The sequence below is a fragment of the Thermobia domestica genome, chromosome 18 (genome assembly GCF_964235325.1).
Source record: "Thermobia domestica chromosome 18, izTheDome1.hap1.1, whole genome shotgun sequence".
Lineage (NCBI taxonomy): Eukaryota > Metazoa > Arthropoda > Insecta > Zygentoma > Lepismatidae > Thermobia > Thermobia domestica.
In genome coordinates, this window is record NC_137471.1 from 44,282,543 (window position 1) to 44,305,656 (window position 23,114).

Sequence of the window (23,114 nt, forward strand, 5' to 3'; positions counted from 1 at the left end):
GACATTAAAATGTGTTGTCTTTATTTTCTAGATAATATTGGACTTTCGTACAAACTATTCGTATTACGTCGTTCCCGCGCCTCGTGAACAAAAAGGGGCAAGAGACTGAACTCTAAAATGAAAATAAGAAAAAGGTGAAAATGCTTTACAAATTTTAGTGTTTTATATTTTATCAAGAAATAAATAACGTAGTGTAGTGCTTTGTTTCAAGTGCGCTTCCTGTAAGTACGTACTTAGAAGACACGCTGAAGTAAGATTGTGCAATCTTACATTGTATAATCGTGCCTCTATAGTATAGGGTGCATATGAATACAACACTCTCTGGACTTCTGGTAGGAGTATAGAAGGAGGTTACATCCTATGCAGTTGAACTTTAGAGGTATCTCCACTTTTACATGTTACTGTTCTCGACAGGAAATACAACACCTGTTGTATTAGCGGGCACGGAAAGACCAAAGGTGAAGGGACCTATCAAAGTCGACTTTGAGTACTAAGCTCTAATTGATGGCTATCCGAACATAGTTGAGACTTTAATAAATATTGTCTCGTTTATTTAATATTGTATAAACGGGATAAAGAACTATTTTCTCTAACCAAATATTGTCTCGGACAACTCCATTAAACAGCACCTAGAAAAAGTACGATAGTGCACCTACCAACTACTCTTACAATTTATAGATACATTACAAACTATGAACAATAAACCAGATATACATAAAATTGTACGCACTTTTGTCTATTTTTATAAGAAATCATTGCATCTCGTCACACTGGCGTCTCTGGCATGTAAAAGTTGGGGGGGGGGCACAAAGAAAGTGATTTAAATGGTACTACCTAACCCAACCTGTTTATTATCTTCGATTCCATTTGTTACCTTTCTGCTTACCTTCTTGGACCTCCTAAGGTACATAAAAACTCTGTTATAATCACAGCCTGAATATTATATTTAAAATAAATATAAATATTATTATTTATGTATTATTCTATCATTAGTAAATGAATTAAATTAGAATAAAACATGGAATATGTAGTACTTCAAAATATTGAGGGGGAAGCGTCCCCCCGCCAGAGACGCCCATGATCTCGTGAGACACTAGTCCCACCGTACCACCAGTTTATAGATATCCGCAGCCTACAATGCGGCCGACGAACAACGTTTTATTACTCAGTGTCGTTCACAAATCTCTGACCTGCCAGGAACTTTAATGGAGCAAAAAGATGGTAATCACACTGAGGGAAAAGGTCTGGACTGTCAGGGGAATGCTTTCTTATTTCAAACCCCTAAGAGCGAAGTTTGGTAATTCTTTTATTCGCCATGTGAAGTTTTGTGTTGTCATGGAGGAAAATCACATAGTCAACATCCCGAATACCCAAACACTTTTTTCCTAATAGCTGTTCACAGATGGGTGCGACAATATAATTCTTGTCTTGATAGTTTTACCTCTTGGCAGAAAATTCAGTAGAAGAATCCCAACTATCACAAAATACTATAAGAATTATTTTATTGTACGATGGTGCTGTTCCGACTTTTTTGGTTATTGGCGACCCGGGATATTTCCACATCATCTTCTACTGTTTTGAGGTAGCAGTGTAATCCAGTACTCATTTCGTCGAAAGTCATAATGAAATCCAGGAAATTACCACAATCCTCGACGTAACACGTAATCGGCGTATATTTCGATTATGTATTAAAATGTATTACACGCTCGAAATAAATAAAAGTAAATGGTTTTTGATTTTCCTTTGTAATTATTTATCGCTTTTGGATCTATGAATTTTGCGAAGATCATTATGGAATGAGATCCTTCGTTTTCGAAGGACTAGCTCGGGAGAGTAATGCTCCCGGAAGTAGAAACGAGAAACAGATTTCTGATTGGTTGGCGTTATCCACTTCTTACCACTTTGCATTCAAATAGCAGACAACAAACGCTTGCTGTTGTCGGCCTCACTGGCTGAGTGGGCTAGCGCTATGTACTAGTAGTAAAATCTTCTTTTGGCGCGAGTTCAAACCGCGCCCGAGGAAAGTTTTTTTACATTTTTTTTACATTTTTATAACACTTATTAAATTAAAATAATATGAAAATAATACTTAAAAAGTGATTTATTTATTTTTATGCAGATAAGTAGTTGTAGTACTTATGCCCTTGTACTCCATGATATAGGGTCGTTTTGTTCCCCTTGTACTTCATGATATAAATTTTGTGACCAACTTAAAACAAATGGCTAGGATAGCGCGTAAAACAGCTGTCTAGAGTAGCGCGCGGAAAAACGTACTCTCCCGAGCGGGTCGTGTTTTCGAGGTCTCATTCCGTATCATATTTGTCAACACAACATTTACGTTTTAGTTTCTGATAGGCGGCATACCAGATATCATTACGTGTTCTACTATTTGGGTTGGATTACGATCCACAAGTTTTACAAAAACAGTTTGAAATGATACTAGTTCTGCATGCTCTTTTTTCTTGTTATTCTATGAAATACCATTATTTGGCAGAGCTGCTCAACGGTGTTCCCTCTATTTGGAGCAACAACAAGAAGGAAAAAAAAAATCATAAACACGAAAACGTGAGCTTGGGTAGCAAAGCAAGAAGTGGTGTTTTGTGGTGGAAAGTTGATTGAGAAGAGCGAAACTTATATAATTGCAAGCAAAATGTATTTAATGTATTACTTAAATAAAGAAGGAGAAAGAGTTTATACGCTGAAGGTAAGAAATAATTGTGACTTTTCTTCAGGGTTGGTTGGTTTAAACCAAGGTGGTTTAAACCATGGTTTAAACCAGCTGGTTTTTTCAAAAAAACCAATTGGTTTAAACCAAAAAACAAAAAAAAAATGTTCGTAAAAGTGTAAGTGTTTGTAAAATCTTGATGAACACACATTTGTGGGTTATCACGTTTCACTCCCGTATATTATTCGTATTATATTCAGACCTAAATTCCCCATTCATTACTCAAAAAGATTATACTACAAAAGCAACTTTTTTTTTTTTTTTTTTTACAAGTTTATAAATGTTTATTTTGTGATTTTTTTGTAGTTGTTATTATTGTTATGTAACTGCAATCGAAGAAAAATTCTAAATATTGTTTCGTTTCAATGTTTACTATTGATAAAATACATCGAAAATGCCGTACTTTTTGTGTGTGTGTGGGGGGGGGGGTCATACAGACCCCACGAGAGGCATTTAGTGAAATAAGTATCGTTGGTATCTTTATATGTATAAATGAGTCTGAGCACAAGTGGACTCAAATAATTCGTATCTTTATTCACTTTTCTTATTGATATGCAGATTAAGTCGGTGTATTTATTTAATTTGGACCAATAAAAGTCGTTGTTAACTAACTTGAACTAAATTAGTTCTGTACTCCGTCGTACTTTGAAATTGTTCATATGTAATTTTGTGTAATGGTTTCACTTGTGCAACTGTTTATCTTTTTGTTCTTCTGAAATGACTCCTGACAGTTATATTAAGAAGCATGTAAAGATCAGTACAACGTATTTTTTAAAATCAGAATTCCTTCATGAGTGAGTCGGCAGACGTATCGCATTTGTGGCCAATTAGTCCTGGTTCCGAGTTCAAATGGAGGACAATTTCTCTCGGATGTAACTCGAGAAGCGGTTTTTATTCCGCTTTAAGCTTATGTGACCCCTTCCAGCATAAACCGGTTGTTGCATAATAACATCAAGGCGAAACAAACTTATTTCTGTCCATATATGATATGAATATATAGAGCAAATCATTTAAACCATAAAAACCTGGTTTAAACCAAAAAAACCTGGTTTAAACCAAAAAAACCTGGTTTAAACCAAAAAAACCTGGTTTAAACCAAAAAACCCGGTTTTTTTGGGTTTTTTAAATAAAAACCATGGTTTTTGCCAACCCTGCTTTTCTTGTATATACAGTGGTCGAAGTAAGACGGTATGCGGTGGTATGAGGTTTTTGCCTCTGGTTTTTCATTAATGAGGACATGCCGTCACTGTTTTTTCAGTAATCAAGACAATATTTGAAGTATGTAGTACAAGGGGTCCATAAGAACGTAAAAACACAAAATTTACAGGAGAAATGAATGATACAAGTACTTAGACGTAACATAACGTAACCAAATCTAACCTAACCTAATATAAACTAACCTAAGCTAACCTGAACTAACCTAACCTAACTTAAACTAACCGAATGTGATCACAAATTAACAAAATTGTAACCTTTTTTTTTTTAGAGAAAAGAGCTGAACCCCTTCTGCTAAACATAGGCCCAATATTTAAATAGCCGGTATGTTGAGTCAAAATCATAAAACATACCGCCTCTGCTTTTTCCCCTACTTCGAACACTGAATATATATGGGCAAGGTTCTGGAACACAGATCCCCCTTCCCATTCAGCTGTAATAAAGACAGAAAACAACGTGCCCTGCGGTGATCCAACCTGCCTTCACTCGCTGACGCTCGCTCGGCAATACTATGTGAATCAAATATTAAACTTTGGTACAGATAGGAACCAACTTAGCTACTAACCTATATGGGGGGACCTGTGTTCTAGTATATGCAGCCAATTTGTTTAGTTTGAAGGTTGTATTTTACAGCATGTCCTGCTGGTGACCGTAAATTCTGAAGTTTATTTTCATTTTGTGTGCAAACTTTACAATGCTTGTTCCATTTAGTATCCTTACGCAGACCCAAGAAATTATGGTCTATTAATTTTAACAAAATCGGTTGAAAGTTCCATAATCACAATCAATCACACCTTATTCCTCGCTTACTCTCTACTCGTGGCCATTTATTCATTTCAACCTCTCACGAGGTGCCTTCTTCATAACCACAGGTATTGTATCCTGGTTGTCTTTAATTTTAGTGTGTAATAAAACTAGAGCATTACTCGAGCATACGGTTCTATCGAATTTTGACAAATTTCTTACATGTTAAGGTTAGGTTTGAGCTTTGAATTTCTTTTCTTTGATTCTTGACCTTTTTCTTTGATTTTATTATTTTTTGAATCAGTCGATTGGTATGTGGTTAGAATAAGGTGGTATCATTCGACTGGTATTGACGTTAATTACATTGTAAGTTGCTGTTATGCAGTCAATCTGACATATAGTACTCGAAAAATATTCTGACTTAGACACCAGTTCTGGAAACTAGGCACCACAATAATATGTATATATATATATATATATATGTTAACAGTCTGATACATAGGCCTATATTTTTGCCTTAAATTAGTTAGGTACAAGATTTGTACAGCTGACATAGCGATCGTAATTTTTCGAGCCCTGCCTATATGTAGGATTATAGACTACCATATATATATGAAAACTACTCCCTGCCCCGTCAATCTCTCTGTTTCTCTTACTCTCGCTTTCTCTCACATAATTAATATTTAATATAAAAATTGTCCTTAGTTCGAAAACCTTCTGTATCTTCAAACTGCTAGTCATATTCCAATGAATTATGGCAAATATATAATCTGTACATGTAGAATTTTTCGAGATACCTTTCTTCTAAATACGTGACACTGGAGCCGTAAAACTAAAAGATACTTTTTGAGGAAGATACCGGGAAATTTTCCTGAAGTCCTCCTGAATATTGACTGTTACACATGCTTGTAGAAAGTCATTGTTTTTAAAATGATATAGACTTTCAAATTACATTGTACTGAATACAGTGACATGAATCTACGTTACTTAAGGTGCGAGTTGGAGCTTCTAAAGTTTCTGTTAATATTTCAGAATATCGTATAGAGTGAGTTAGCGTTAAATCAGGTAATGAATTCAAATGAGTTATGGTGTGATAATGGAAGGAAATCAGTGTTGGGTAAGTTACTTGTAAAAATGTAACGCGTTACAAGTTACTTTACTTTCTCTTAAAATGTAACGCGTTACTTTTAGGTCCGAAACTTAAAAAAAAATATTCCGTACTACTATTATTATCGCTATTATTATTATTATTATTGTTGCACACTCTGAATCGCTTTATGTAAATGCAAGGACAAATTTTTACTCGATATATGAACATTTTCATATAATGTAACATTGATAAAATGCCATACTGCGTTACTCATAGGGATGGACACGAACGAGTTCGAGGGAGTTTTCTTTGACACTCGATTCGACTAGAAACAGACATCTGAGTTCGAACCGAGAACTCGACTCGAAAAATTTCCTCCAACTCGACTCGAATTGGGGTCGAGTTACGAGTCGACTCGAGCCAAATCCGGTGTGCAGTTTCGAGTACATTCTTCAAGTATATTACATAGACAGTATAATTATTATCAATGACACTACTACTACTACAATTTCTTCTTCTTCTTCTTCTTCTTCTTCTTATTATTATTATTATAACAACACTGTATATAAAAAGAAAGATAGGTGGTTGGTATTTGAATACTAAAAAAACTAGTTGATTGCCAACCTCGGTAGTCCTGAAGTCTAGGAGTCAAGGACATTGTTCACGAGCTTCTGAATTTGGGTTGAGGGTCTAGGTTGAGTATTCGGGCTCGTGCCAAACACTGTTAAAAGTTATAGGGCACTGGCCAAATATCTTCAAAACTGCTCGGCCCGGTTTTAGAATTGCAACGACTCGAGCAGTTCGGCTCACAGCTAATTCACTATCGACCCGAACCGAGAAGTGAGCCGAGCCAGCTCGAGCCGATGGTTCACCCCAAGTGAGCCGGCTTGAGCCATCTCAGTTGAGCCGAGCCGAGCTGAGCTTGTTATAAAAAATATCTTGCGGTCTCGTTATCGAGACGAGACGAGATGCGAGCAGTGTCTTCTCTCGTGAGCAACACTGAAAGTATTCCATGGCGTTCGTTTTCCAGTGTAATCAGGCCATGATTTCAAGACGACTTAAAACGAACGAGCCATTTATCAAACTCGACGCGAAAAATTGAATCGGCTCGGAACTCGACTTGAGGATATTATCCTTGACTTGACTCGAAACTCGACTTGAATTCGCGTGGAGTCGAGTTTTAGCTTGACTCGTGTTCATCCCTATGCGTTAGAAAAAATGGTTGCTTATTATTATTCTGCTAAACTAATTATATAATAATAACAATGTTGTTATGTAAAATTAAAAATAAAGAATATAGAGAAACATTACTCTATAATCAACGGGACTCTAGGATAAGCAAACTTATCTGAAAGAACTCCAATATTACATACCATCAGCAAACTATTTTCTAGTAATAACGTAGCCCTGCTCATCAACACACAGTTTATTCATATTAACCCCTTACTGTAAATCGTTAATTATGACACCCTAGTTGTTGATAAATATTTTCCGCCGGGGCACTTCAGACACTTTATTTTTAAATTCTGTCCACCATCATCCTCAACTGTTTTTTTAAAAAAAAAAAAAAAAAAAAAAGTATTCTTTCAAATGTTCGAAGGGTAAAATATTTTCGTTCTCCATCTTTATAAAAACACCAATCAAAGTAAAATAGACTACCGGTATCATTGCACTCCTAGTTCACTCACTGAATGTATTGATTTGAAGCTGTAAAAGTCTACGACAAAATCTTCCAGGTGCTTGCAGTCAGTACACGTGATTTCCCTAAAGCTGTCCTCATCTTCAAAACACAGCAAGTGGCACTACGAACTTATCTGTTCCTCTCTGTGTCTGTTGGTCACTGACATATGTAGTTCATGCAGAATTGTTCCATTCTGAGAAATTCACTTACAGGAAAGAAACATTTGTTTCCGAAAAAAAAAATATACATATATTTTTGTTACTCATCCGAAATGTAACGCGAAAAAAGTAACGCAAACTAGGTACGTTACTTAAAAATTTGTAACGCGTTACCGTTAGTTACTTTGGAAAAAATGTAACGCGTTACTAGGAAACGTTACTTAAAAAGTAACGCGTTACTTGCGTTACGTTACTTCCCAACACTGAAGGAAATACAACTACTGTAGGAAGTCTTAAGTTTGTTACAAAGTATGTGTGGTGTGCCGAGGTTTGAAGTCGCAACTTAACACTTGAGAAAACTACTGAAGTAAATAACTTTCTTTAGAATATGCATATCTTATATATTACATTTAAAGTTTAAATCTGTTTAGTGTTATATTTCTAATTTATGCTAATAATCTGTTTTTTTCTTTCCAGAAAGTTGATCCTAATGGAAATCCAACGTTCTCAGCACATCCAGGTAAGAGAATCCTACCTAGTTTCGAAGGATGAGTTTCTAATTTAAAAAAAAAAATCCTCAGCATTTATATATTTCTCCTATTATGTGACGAACATTGACTGCCCTTAATGAATATATTCGTTGATTATTGATGTTTGAACCACTGGAGTGTAGCAGTCATCATTACTGCGGAACAACTAACCCTTCAGCACTTATTGAAACATGCGAAAATAAAAAATTCGCAAAGCACTAAGTCTGGTTTATGAGGAATGTTTCATCACATCTCATTTGAATTTTGCCAATGAGATCCACGACAGTCAAAGAGCACAGTAATTGTTTTTTGATTTTCTTAGGACATGTTGGCGAAAAATGTTTCCACTGCATTCTAGAAACTGCCCCTCCTTATGTTTTTAAAGGAATTTAGTTTATTGAAAACTGCTTTATATATTTACTCTGTCCAGTGGCGGATCCAGAAGGTAAAAACAGGGGGAAGAAGGCAGCCAGAACCCAGACCATGATAGGTATATCATGAGTTTACTATAAACTTTGGAAAATATATAAATCATAGCTTAAATTATTTTTGTTATTCAAAAAAAGTTGTGGGGGGCTAGGCACCCCCGGGCCCCGGGCTAGATCTGTCGCTGACTCTGTCCTTCTGGGAGACACAGAATCTCAAAAACTACTTGATGAATCACCATTAATTTTCGCTAGGATGTAGAGGGTAAAAAATCAGGAATCGAGTTTGCTGATGGAGATTATCCATCCAGTTAATCCCAAAGTGCAGACAGTCAAAACTCGGATGTATTCCTGTGAAACTACAGTCTATCTCAGACAAGTTGATAGGAACTTACATCCTCACCACCTATCTGCTAGCTGTCTACTGTTTCAGACTGACATGTAAATATTTTTTCACTGATATGTAAATATTTTTTTTAAAAAAAAGTATGTAAACAACGGATTGAAACTCTTATGTTATCATGTATGTACTTCTTAGTTCTTAACACATTAAACAGAGTAACCAGAACGGGTTAACATATAACTGTCAACTCAATTTAAGTATGCTCATTAATTTAAACGGCAGGGGTCTACAGAAGCGTTGGAATAGCGGACTATGTCTGCTACTCGAGCGCGCATGACAACTCATAGCAGGGTTGGACCTTGTACACAATTTATTGTGTCGCCACGATGATTTTATCACGTTTCTTTTTTGTTAATATGGTAACATATGCATGAAAAAATGAAAGGACATCTTTAGTTAACGTTTCGCAAGCATACCATATAGATTAATGGAGACTATGATTATTGAAAATGAATTATAAATAAGAATTAGTGGAAGAAGAAAGTGGCAGCAAAGGGAGAACCTCGAGAAAACCTACTGACACGATGTCGTTAGTCACGAATTTACATGACCAAAGATCGAACCGGAAATAAGTAATTTACCACTGAGCCTCCATTCCTCCGTAACATATGACAAGAAAACTAAAAAGTGTGTCGACTACTTTTCAATGAAAACTGTTATCATACTGTATACACGAAAAGATATAAGAATACGAGTCAATTTCAAATAATCTAACAGGGAATCAAATTAAAGCAACTGAAAACAATATTTAATACTATTTTCCTATTAGTTATTTTTACTTGCCAAAATGGCGGTTCCCCTTTCTCCAGCAGTCCACTGCTTAGTATACTATTGTCCCTAGGAACTCTCATTTCGTTGTGGAATTCACTAGATAATTTTCATATTACAATTACTTGCTGCTTAAAATGTTAACGGGTACAGCAAACTTTATATATATATATATATATATATATATATATATATATATATATATATATATATATATATATATAAAAATACTTACACGATCCTTTGTCGCTTATTTTTTTATATGAAGTGAAGGCATTGTCAATCTGTAACATAATGTAAGAGGTGGGTTGAATAGAACAATGTTCTTTTGAAAAAGACATTTATTCCTTCTAACATCAAATGAAAGAATCAGCATAAGTTTGATTTATAAACAACTGTCGTTATACTTTTTTTTTTAAAATGTAAATATTAAAAAAAGGCCACAAATATCTTTTATAAACCTGTTTTCTCCGTACGGAGAACATGCATTTCAACCAGTTAATTTTTAAAAAATTAAAAATTTGTGTTTTGTAATCATCATAGATATTCTTTCCTTACTGACAGGTCACTTGCAGTAGCTGAGAAGCTTCCATGCTCCACGGTCCTCCGCTAACCTCTTCGTCTTCACGTATGATCTTTCTGTTTTTATATCATCCATTAATTGTAGCCTCCTTCGCCCTCTGCCTCTCTTTCCTGCCACCATACCCTCTAGGACGTCCCTCATGATACAATCTCTTCTTAGGCAATTTCCCAACCAGTTTCTCTTCCTCTTATCACTAATATCTAGAACTGTTCTTTTCTCTCCCATAATTTCTAACACCCTTTCATTCGTTTTCCGCTCGACCCAACTAATTTTTTCCATTCTTCCCCACACTCACATTTCGAAGACTTCCTGTCGTTTTTCATCACTTTTACGTAATGTCCACGTTTCCGCCCCCATACAGTACAACACTCCACACGAAGCATTTATGAGTCTTTTTCTCAGCCCTTTATTCAAGGCCTAACTCTTCTTCCTCCTAAAGGCTTCTTTCGCCATTCCTATCCTTGCTTTTATTTCACGTTCGCTCTCCATGTCATTACTAAGAATACTATCCAGATATCGAAAACTATGGTTTGAATCCCTTATGTTCTATTTTCTTTCCTCACACTTTTATGTTTGAACAGACCTCTTCGTTCCAATCACTATGTTTTTTTGTGTGTTTTGTAAAACAATGTAAATTTTAAATTTTATTTTTCTTATGATTTTTGCGTTAGACTATCACAGCCAAATGGCTAACATGCGTACTTTCCGTGTATGTAGTTCCAGGTTTGACACCCGTTGGGATTACTTGATCGGATACTATCGTGAAAAGTAATTTGAATCCCGCTGTAAAGGTAGATCTTGCCTCATATAGCCACAGTGCTGAAAAGGAACTTCTCAAACTCCGCAATCAACCAACCAGCAGCTTTGATACCTTGTAGTAGATTTTATAATAACGTAGAGGCTTTACAATATCTATACTTCTAAGTCGTGCACTATTTGGGTACTGGCTGTCTTGATTGGTTTTCAAACTTGTTCTCCTTATTGACTAATACGACGTAGGGATTACATGTAAAAAAAAGTATTAACGTTAGAGTTCGATATTTCGGTTACTTTAGCGAGTATCCATTTTCAAGGACCATAGTGCCTTAAATCATATTTTGCAGTAAGATATTCAAATGATTATAGCTACAACATCAATGGAACTTCTTTATTTAATATAGGAAATAACATATTTTGAAAAACTATTATATGTGGGCTTTTCAATCCTATACCTTATAAAACTATGTTAGAGTGAAAAGTCTTTTGTGGATGATAATACAGGATTTTAAAGGCTCCGCATAATAATTTTTCGTAACACGCTACTTCGTATATAAATTAAAAAGTTATACTAATGTTGAAGCTGTAAGTACGTGAAAATCGTACTCCAGAATATGATTTAAGGCATTATGGTCAGTGTACGAAGTGGGGAAAAAGGCAGAGGTGGTATGTTTTATTACCATTTTGACTCGACATACCGGCTATCTAAATGTTGAAATACTGTGATTGTATGTTGCCTGAAAGATTGCATTTTTATTTACGTAATTACTGAAAACCATTGGAAAGCTTCTCTGTAATTACAGGGAGGAGAAATGGAAAGATTTTGATAGCCCGCCAACTTTCTGAAAAAAAAAAGAAAAAAAAAATCCCTTATGTTGTATTATAGAGTATTATGCACGAAAAGCCTCAAAAACCGAGATTTTATATTAACATTTTTCTGTGGGACCCCGCACTCGATTAAGGATCCCGGACCCCCGGAAGATCCGCCCCCATGGCAGACAACCCTTAAATCTGCCCATGATCAAACACGATATTTATATGCATTAAGGCAAGAAGACATACACATACGTAAGAAAGAAAAATTCAATATGGCACATCAAAATACAAACTAGATGAACTTTGAAGGTACCTCATTTTTAAAAAAACATAAGTTAGGAAAACGATTACAAAAATGTCGGTGTTGTCAACTTAGAAATTATTTCTACATAAGAAATAAAATCTTTCTACGTGCAAAGCTATTCGGTAATTACTGTGTATAAAAATTGATATATTAGATATATTAGAATCTACTTTCCAATGACGGTATGTCTTGATCACTGAAAAACCAGAGGCGGTATGGCATACCACCGCCTCACTTTGACCACTGTCTATGGTTCTTGAAAATGGATACTTGCTAAGGTAAATGAAATATCGAACGTTCTTTCAGCTATTAAAAATACAAAAAGGTTACTTGCATTGTCTTATTTGCCTACTGGATTAAGTTATGTGGCATAATTTTGCGTGTGTATTGGTAGTACTTGAATTTTATACATATTTTCATTGGAATTCCTAGGGTTGTTAAATTCAAAGATACAGGTAGAAAAAACAACAGTACAATGTGGCAAGAACAAAGAAACAACTATGAAAGCACAAAAGCCATTACCATTTTGGCCTGGTGAAAGCCTAGCACGGTATTAAAAATTCACTCTATGTATAGAGCGCTTCTTACTTTACTAGTTTATCATGTTAATATGTTTGAAGTACAAATCTTGGGAATAACATAATAGGAATTTTCTCCTCCGTGAATTGTAAAGGCCTCTTTAAATCTGTATAGAGGGATACTTTCCATAACGCAGTTAATTGGTTCCACGCTGTGCAATACCGCGTTGTCCGAGACCTATTTACAATGGATTTAAATGTCACTTTTACAAGTTCGAAGTGGTAAACTTGTGGCCAATTTTAAAATACGCATAATAATAAAGAACCATGTCATGTATTGTATTCCTATACGTATGGAGGGAAATTTTCTCGATATTAAAACTATAAGTGGAAGTAGATTTCTATCTTCCGGTAAAGAGATTAAAGTAAAGATGGAATATATTCTTGGTACACTTAATTGATTGCAACAAACAGTATCTCATTGTTTATTATACTGTTGACTCTGTAACGATTAACGTTCACCGGAAGTGGTTGATTTCTGCCACTTAGGTTTTGAATAGAGGGTTAAAGGAAGAGATGGTAGCTATTGTTAAAACACAAAATTAATTCTAAAAATAGTTTCTCGCTATATCTTGTCATTTTGATCTATTTAGATCAATATTGAAACCGGTAGTTGTAGTGGATTTGTATCACTTCCGGTTTCAGTATAGATTTTAGGAGAGAGATGGTGTGTGTTCTTATGACGCTTAATCGATTGTACGAAACCGCTTCTGCCATGTGCGATCGTTTTGACTCTTTAGTGATCGTTAAAACCGCCAGTCTGAATGTTACCTCCGTTTAGGAACTCGATTCCTAATTTTTGATTTACATCGTGAGCAAAATTGATGATGATCCAGCAAGTAATTGTGAGTTTTTTTGTCTCCCTGTCGGATGAACAGAGCAAATACATAAAGGAGTAAATTATATGGATGTTATATGTCATTATCACAAGAAAACGGCTGAACCGTTTGAATATAGTTATTAAAATGCATATCCTGAGTGGGTGGTTCAAAACTTACGCCAAAAATATAGCACTTCCCGAACCACTCAACTTGAATGAAACTTGCTATATAAACTTGAGATATGTATCCCTACGTTTTCAGAAATTTCTCTCGAAAGGGGAAAAGGAAATAACTTCTAAGGGTAAATATTAAAGGATAAGAGATCCAAAGATCTAATGCAAAGGTACTCAAAGAAGTGAGCATTTGACTAATAGAATATGTTTCTTGCGTTCGATTCCAATGTTGATCGTTACTTTCAGCATCTCCCTACGTTTTAAATACAAAACAGAGAGAAATCGTGCGATAGAGGACGCGTTGTTCTAGCCCTTGATTTTCACATGGACGCCTTTCATGTCTTCCCATCTGTCGTGGGCCCAATTACGAAGTGTGAAGAGTAAAGCAATCGAAAAGCTTTGGCATTTAAAACAATTACCTTTGTAGTTGTCTAGCTTTTGTGATACATTTTCCTTTGTAGAAACAAGATTATTTAAGAGATAAAGAGGGTAAATGTATTGCCAATCACATCTGACTAACGTGGGTCATTTGCAGCAATTAATTTGTTATTTCGAACGAAAAATACCCATACTATGAACAAAAATATAGTAAAAATGTAGATATACGAAATTGTACAAATGACTGCAGCATTATTTTGGTAGCTTAGCATTTTTTTAACGTCATGACTAGATAAGATAACCAATTGAGGATACTCCAAGACCATTGCCAGAACGAACTTAAAAAAATGGAGAGATGGAGTGGGAAGATAACTGTGATTGGTCCTACATGTAGAAGTAAATCTTTTTATCCACAGCTTGTTCTGTTTCTCGCAAAATATCTCTGTCTATACTTACAGTTTCCGAGATATGGCTCCTTGAATCTCCCGAAATTCGAACATTTTTGGCCAATGTCTGGGAAACGGTGGCCAGTTGGCCAGTAGCCAGTTAATCAGTGGACACCGGTTACTATTTGGTACCAAAATGTTCACCATCCTCTTACGTATTTATCAACACCAATATGAACTCTCTGTGACTTATGATTCCCGAGGTATAGCTCCTTAAATAACTGGAAATCGGCCATTTTTTGGCCAATATCACGAAAACGGCAAGTCATAGAGAGATGATATTGGTGTTAATCAATACCTAAGAGGATGTTAAACCATTTTGGTACCGATAATTATTGGTGGCCACTGGCCAAACCAGTGGCTAGTTGAACAGTGGCTACCGGTTACTAATTGGTACCAAAATATTTACCATCCTCTTAGGTCTTGATCAACACCAATATGATCTCTCTATGACTTACGGTTCCCGAGATATGGCTCCTTAAATGTCTGGAAATCGGCCATTTTTTGGCCAATATCTCGGGAACGGTAAGAGTGACGCGAAAAATTTAATCACTTTCTCAGATAGATTTTGATGCTCTATCGAATGCAGGGTTCAAAATTGAAAAATCGTAAATAACAGGAAGACGGACAGACACACAGACATAGAGAATTCAGTAACAAAGTTTTGAAGTTCATTGGAAATACATTTAACGTATAAGGTCTTCTGTGTAAACATTACAGAATGACATATCTTATGCTGAAACTATGATTATTATTATTCCACAAAAAAAAAAAAAAAAAAAAAATCAAACAATATGATAATCAGTGGTACAATCCTTACACTCTGTTCTTTCCAGGAATCTCTCACCAAATGAATTTGGAGTATGTAAGGTCTATCAGATTTCTTTCAGAGAATCCCTTGTCGTATTTTATATTGTTTATTTATTATGTGAAATGGCCCATAAGGCTGTAACGAGGATTTGATAAGCGTAAGTGTTTAAAGCAATTGCTCTTGAGTACTGATTTCTATTGTCTATGGATGCTGTTTTTTATCACTGTTTCAGCTTTTTATGTTGTCGTTTATTTATTTTCATTTCAGCCAGGTTTTCACCTGAAGACAAACATTCCAGGGAGCGAATTACTTTGAAGAAGAGATTTAACTTGCTTCCGATTCAGCAGCCACCACCAACGTACTAAGTGACGTCGAATTTTACTGCTAAATCATACATGAGATTCTCATGCAAGGAAAAGGTATTCAAACACTATGAAGTGTTTTAGTTTACTTTCAACATATCCATTTAATTTTGGACAGAAATTCTGCACATATTAGCGTTACTGGTTTGATTAGTAGTTAAAATTTCGACGGTACAGCAGGACTGAAAGGGTGAAGTTGTGTTTCAGCAATAGAGAGCTACTACATTTAGTGGGAAACGTCAGTTGGGGAGTCCGGACGTGATTTGGTTGAAGAACATTGTACCTGTGGGTTTTGCCGTTTCCACCCCATTTTTTCATCCGACTAATTCTTCGTTTCTCAGTCTTTCTATCTCGTTTCTTTAGTTTAAGGTCCCACAATTATACATCGATGCTAAGGGAAACGGTGATAATGAGATGGATGATAGTGGGATAATGACGAAAATGAGAGGAAACGGGAGAACCCGGACACGCACAAGGTGTTCGTCCACCATAAAATCCACTTGGCAGGAGTAAGCGCTCTATCACTGTGAGCCACCGCACCGATTCATTCAGACTAAAAGGATGTAGCTGCAGGCTATTAACTCTTTCGGTACGGGGCGTTTTATGACGTTTTCGTTGACTTTGAAGTAATGAATTATAGATCAAAGACGATTTAGTCGATTGATATGATTAAGACCTTGTTTTTTTATAAGAAGGATGTGGCTATTTTAATTGGAGTGTTGTCAAAGGGAGAAAAAAGTAGGGATGAAAATTCACAAAAAATCTCTTAACAGAAATTTAAGATTTTCTGAAGCTGACACCACTGTTGCTACATGGGTCCAAGTTATCTCAAAAAATGCTCTGGTCTGTTGACAACGCACAGTGAAAGCGTGAAGTCGTTAGCTGACATTCAAAGACTGAAAGAAAAAATTCTATACACCTTACACACGAAATTTTTACACCTTTTTCGCCTCAGAAGCAAAAATCAGAAGTTAGGCAGGTGCTGCAGCTTCCCTAATTATTCCATTGAAACTTTGTATGGTCTTTGAAAAAACGTAATAAATATGAGGGAAACGCGTAGTTTAGCAGTTGAAAAAGGAAGGTCACTTTAATTGTATTACGTGTTTCAAAAAATCAGGTACAGATGATTTTGTTTTTCAATCAACAATTTTTTTTTTTTTTTTTTTTAATCATGATTATTTTTTCTCAGTCCTGATTTTAAATGAGAACAGAGTGGATAATCTTTACACGTTTATAAGTTGTAGGAAATACTTTTAAATAAATTCAGCTTCAGGACGTTTCTGGGAAATAATCATAATACGATTGATTCCCATGTTCGCTTGTGGCATTTGTTGCTGAGATATTGCACGAGTCTGAAATACCTATATTTAGAAGGGGTTTGTGTAATTTTTCGAGCGTCTTACTGCGTGATTCAGTGTTAAATTTGGTTTCCTAAAAGATTTAACCCACTCTTTCGGCACTAACAGCTCTGATGCAGTTTTCAACATAATTAGGGTTTTCTTTCGTGTAATGAAAGAGCTGTCCAGTTTTTAGCATGGTCAGGAAAGCATGCTGTACATGTCAAGATGCTATAATTGCCATTACCTAACTTGGTTGACCATTACATAAAGAAAAACAAAAGTGCTTGCTATTTGTCAACTATAACTGCGATGTTGCTAGCGTGCTATGAATTACGTACACTTTCACATTAAATGCACGGTTTAGATAAAAGCAATCAATCTGAATATGAGCATTTACGTGTAAGTAAAATTCCAAATTCCTTCAGATATGTTCTGATGTACAAGTACTTGCTCTGTTCTGATATCAATATCAATGTTTTTGTGATAGTTTCTGACACTTGACAAAATCGTTTGCGGAACACCCTAATTCAGCTTGAGCTTTGAAATGATTACTAATCTATTCTCTTAATTATACAATTTGTTGTTTAAATTGTGTAATATAACTAACTATTCACCATTGAAAATAATTACCCATAAAGCACACGGAACAGTACCTACACTCGTTCTCACCACATTCACATAAAGAAAGCATGTGACATTTTATTTTGGTAGTGTGTTTCATTGTTTACCGCCGAGCTGCCTGGTGACAATAGTAAGTGAATTTTGTCACAGGTCTTATTTAATTTAGTTTCTGACATAACTGACATATTAATATCTATTCTTGCCTTCAGTTATTCCAACTATTTTAAAGGATCTGGCTTCTTGAAAATGTAGACAACTACAGTGCTTCTATCGGAGGAATATTAGTTTCCGTATGCAAGTGACGTCCGTTCCAGAATCTTCAACCTATCCATCTATTCCAATTCTTTATACAGGGTGTGTACTGATACTTGAAATCCTGGAAATTTGTATCGATACTGGAAATACTGAAAATGTACAGGAAATTGTTGTGTGATACTTGTGAAATGTAGAAAATTCCCTTTCAGATTCTTCAAGATAGCGGCTCATCATCTGGGTGTAAGTTGATAGAACTAACTGGCTAATCACAGAAAACTAGCTATTTCGAGAAAGAAAGTAGATAGTGTTTATAATATGGGTGTGTATTTATAAAATGGTATATTTTAGCTTATTTTGTATGCAGTTTGTATTCATTTGATATTAGTGTAGTTTCTAGACAGTAGCACATCTAAATGTCTAAGTATGAACATTGAACAAGTTACTCTTTGATATTTGTAATTAATTGGTCTTCTACTTAACAGTGTTTCTGTATCAAATGTAATACGATGTATTATCTGTCAGGAAAGTAAATGTACACCTGTTTTTCGAGTCTGGCATTCCTGCTCTCCATTTCTGGAGAGTATGAGAATTAAATCAATCAAATGTTTAATGAGGGGCAAAAAGAAAAGTTTAATCTGAATAAGACATTGCAGAGGGACACAAGCTGTGAATACGAAGAGTGCATAGTGTAAATAAAGGACGACACCGAAAGAGAAAGCCAGAAACAGCTGTTAAACTTAGAAAAAAGAGTAAAAATTGTTGAAGTGGGAACATAAAACACAAATACAACAAATACGCCGAAAACTAAGCGTTCACCATGCCATGATCTTGGTGTAGTGGTTAATGTGCTGGCTTACAAATGCAAGGGTCGCCAGTTCGAATCTTCGGTGAGGACATTTTTTTTTTAAATTTTTGTTTATAATACATGCAGCTCATGAGAGATGGTAAAAGAGGTCGTATTTAGTCTTTCGTAGCAATTATTATTGGTAAGGTTTAGTACTGATAATACTTTTTGTCTTTGCGTATTGCTTTTATTCTTTTCTTCATTTCAAAAGAGAAGAATATCCGAACAAATGCCACCAAAATTCCTCATATTTTGAATGTAAACGCCATTTGCAATTAGTAAAGAATAAAAATTGAACGTTCCGATGTAGCTGCAAAAAGTAAAAAGAAAAACATGGAAGTAAACCATACTCATGGTTATTAAAAATACAATTTCTACATGCCTTACACCTTCCGACCACGTTTCTACGTTAGCAAGTAAGAGGTTTGTGTTTAGGTTAGGCTGGTCAATACGTTTTGCAAAGGGGCCCGGTTTAGCTCTGACGCACCACAGGTGCGAGAAGGGAGCAAAACACTTTTTCTCTCTCCATCTGTGTGTCTGTTTATCTATCTATCTGTATATATATAACGCTATTTGTGAATGCCGTAACCACCCTAATTTTCAGCGGATTGAGATGAAACTTGGCACAAACATTAATTGTTGAAATATCTTGAGTTCGTTAACCAGAATAATCAGATGAAAATGTTCAAAATGGCGGCCCTTTAAACTCTTAAAAAGTTCAAAGGGAACCAAATTTCGCCCATAAATAGGTATTCAGAAAGTTTGAATAACTTTTCCTCTTTTACTGAAATATTTGTGTGCAGAGACTTATTGAAATATTGGACCCGATTAATCGCATAAGGAATGTTCACGCCCTTTTCGCTACGGTCAGGCTTTTTTTTTTTTTTTTTTTTGCAGGAGGGTGTTATTTTCGTATCGGAACAAGATGATTGCTAGTGATGATATGAAATTACACATTGAAAGTGAAGTAACTTGTGAAACGTGTTATTTGAAAGAATAATATAATAATTGTGCTTTCCTCTAACACAGAGAGAGCGTGAATGGCGAGGAGTGTTATTTGATTTGCTTTTTAGTAACACATTGCATTGCAAATAAAGGTAGGCAACATTAGTGGTAAGTAAAACAACAATAATAATAATAATAATAATAATAATAATAATAATAATAGGTGTTGTCTGTGGCAAGGCAATATCTTCCTCAATTCTTCTTCAAACGTAATGATTGTAACGCCATATCTCCCTTACAAACAAAATATTAGCAATTTATATCGAGAGAACGGGAAACTGTTGAGTGATGGGAGCAACTTTGGACAGTATGCACTCATAGTACTCAGAAAAATAAGCGATTTCAATGCAAAATGAACGAAGAGTCATTGCCGTGGGTAGTCATGGAGCCAAGCAGAGCCCTCTTTAGGCAAAATGTCGATAACTTATATCGAGAGAACAGGAGGTGATAGCGAGATGGGACCAACGTTGGACACCGTGGACCCATAAGGCGCATCGAAAAAATTATGGGGGCGGGCGCCAGCCAGCCTTACTTATTTCCACATAATAATATAAAATTATATTGTCGAAATACACACACGAGTTAGCTAGTATTATTTCATATTATTATTATTATTATTATTATTATTATCGACAGCGTCTTTTCATTACGTGTGCATGTTTGACATGAAGCCAAAGAGAAGATCCATCATTCGTAGAAAGAATAAGAATAGCCAGTTACTTTAATTGTGAACGGCGGCGAAAAATACGAAAAGAGTGACAACCTTAGCGAAAAGAAACAATACTTTCTCTCAAATGGATAAAAAAATCAAGGTGAGATAGATTCGAACTCGCATGGACGGCGCGAACAGCCAGTTCATTGTCCACTTTTTTTTTTTAACTGACTCACCGTATGTGTTTTAGTAACTTACTTATTGCTAATTTTACTTGCTTCACTCGTTTAACTTGCTTTTTCTAATAACTTATAGCGACAGGGACACGAACACAGAAACATCGAGGTCAGTTAAAAATCATAGATGTTCTCTCGCCGGGAATCGAACCCGGGACACCATGCACCAAAGGCGCACGTGCTAGCCACTAGACCAGCGGGCAGGGCACTGCTCACTCTCTGTGTCGTTAGAGATTACGACCACTGTATTGACAGCTATTACTTCTGTGGGTTGTATACTATGATCACATGTTTCTTCTTTGCTGAAAGAGTTAAACCTACATTCTATGTAATACATGAGGTATTTAGACCTACATGCTCTTCATATAATGTAATAAAAGTGTCATGCTGGGAATAAGAAAAAGAACATTCCTTGGACAAAACGGAAACTATTGGCATCAGAAATATTTATCTACGAGGCATGCGCAGTAGTATATTTCAGAATAGTTACCCATTATAATTCAGTAAACGAAGAAAGGGGTATAAAAAAGCAAATATGTCGAGTCAACGAGATCGACCAGAGTTGACAGAGGCGGAGTAGTAATACAACAACTTCGTTAAATTGATAATTGGTTCTTTATTCTGTAGTAGATCGTATCACAACTTTACGGGAGAGCAGAGAAAGACTTACTAACGCTGTCATATAGTAAGCATTAGTAACACGATCATACAGACACAAATGGATGTAACTGTGAGTACTACAACTTGGATTTAACGAAAGCCGTTTAGATATTCAGTGGTTTGCAGGGTTGTATAAGACACGAAAAGTTAAGACACAATACAATTCTTCATACCTCAGCTTCCAGTAACTAGATACATGCAATTTCAGGATAGATACTGAATCTGCTGTCGGATTTTAATACATGACGTATTGCAGGATACAAAATGCTTTGCATTACTTGTTTGTTTGTAGACAGATACTAGCTTATCGTTCCGAAAGGTTGTGTATAAACTAGGGATAGTCAATTCCGGAATAATTACTTTCCGGACTCCCGAAAGTAAAACCGAACCAAGAAGTGAGCCCAGCCAACAGCTCACCCAACCGAGCCGATTTGAGCCATCGGCTTAGTTGAGCTGAATCGAAACCTGCCGATGGACTAATTTCAACTTAGCTGGCTTGAACCGGTTCACATGAGCCGAGTAGGTGACCCATCCCAACCGAGAAAGCTCGAGCCATCGACTCAATTGAGCTGAGTCGATGGCTCGTTCCAACTGAGCCGGCTCGGGTCATCGGCTCATCCCAACCGAGCCGACTCGAGCTGTTCATTCAGTTGATACGAGCAGAGCCGGTTGATATCGCTACCCGAGTTGGTCTTCTGCTTGGGCTCAAAAATTCGACAGTGCAGGTCTCAGCCTTGATTTTAAGAACAACAGTATATACTTATATGTGTGATTACGACATTTGAGGCTGTCTCGTAATAATAAAAAAAAAACTTGTATTCTCGTTATCTAGACGAGACGAGATACACAAAAATTGCCCCATGAGATGCACTAAAATTACGAGACGAGACGCACCCCTGTCGTGAGCAGCACTAAAAAGTATTCCATATTAGTGCTTACATTTCTCATGGCTTTCGCTTTCCAGTCTAATCAGGCCATTATTTAAAAAAGAGTTAAAACGAGCTGAACGAGCGAGCGAGCCATTATCAAACTCGACTCAACTCGAAACTCGCCCTGGAAAACAGCTCGACCTTGATCGCTACGCGGTAAACGATTCGTCTTTAGTCTGGTTACGTTAGGTTTCTTTGTCTCCGCTTGCAAACTTGTATGTTATATTTCTTCGATTTAAAATGTCTTTCGTATTTCTTTTATGATGTCCGAAAAGTTTACATTAATAACTTGAGTTTTCCTTAAACCGTTGGTTCACAAGTTTGTATTTTCTCCACACAAAACCACAAATATGACAGATTGAATTCTCATACTCTCTATTTCTTTCAAAGCAGTCGCCATTACCTGGTCAAAGACTTATTTCCACCATGATTCATATTAACCAAAATAAATTCATTTTTTGGAAGCGGAACTTTCACTTTCCGGATTTCGGAAAATTATGGAATTCAGTTAAACTCCATAATTCAGAAGAATTCCGGAACTCGGGAAGAATCCGGAATTTAAATAATTCCGGAATTGAGAAAAAATCCGGATTTCGAAAAAAAATCCGGATTGTTCCGAATTCCGGAATGTAAACGAAATCAGAAATTTCTAAATTCCGAATTTTTCCGAATTCCGGAATTATTCCAAAATCGGAATTTTCCGAAATCCGGAATTATTCCTAAATCGGAATTTTCCGAATTCCGGAATTTGTCCGGTTTTACTTTCGGGAGTCCGGAAAGTAATAATTCCGGAATTGGCTATCTC

The 23,114-nt window shown here is 35.9% G+C and overlaps 1 protein-coding gene across 1 annotated transcript in view; it reads left to right on the top strand.

Moving 5' to 3' along the window:
- The first annotated feature begins 2,546 nt into the window (after nt 1–2,546).
- The window catches only part of Nop10 (Nop10 ribonucleoprotein), a 26,597-nt gene continuing 6,029 nt past the window's right edge, over nt 2,547–23,114 (top strand). The window contains exons 1-3 of the mRNA XM_081746718.1: nt 2,547–2,704; nt 8,091–8,133; nt 15,673–15,824. Coding sequence (XP_081602844.1) covers nt 2,651–2,704; nt 8,091–8,133; nt 15,673–15,770 — 195 coding nt within the window. The 5' untranslated portion in view covers nt 2,547–2,650 and the 3' untranslated portion in view covers nt 15,771–15,824. The remainder of the gene's footprint in view (nt 2,705–8,090; nt 8,134–15,672; nt 15,825–23,114) is intronic.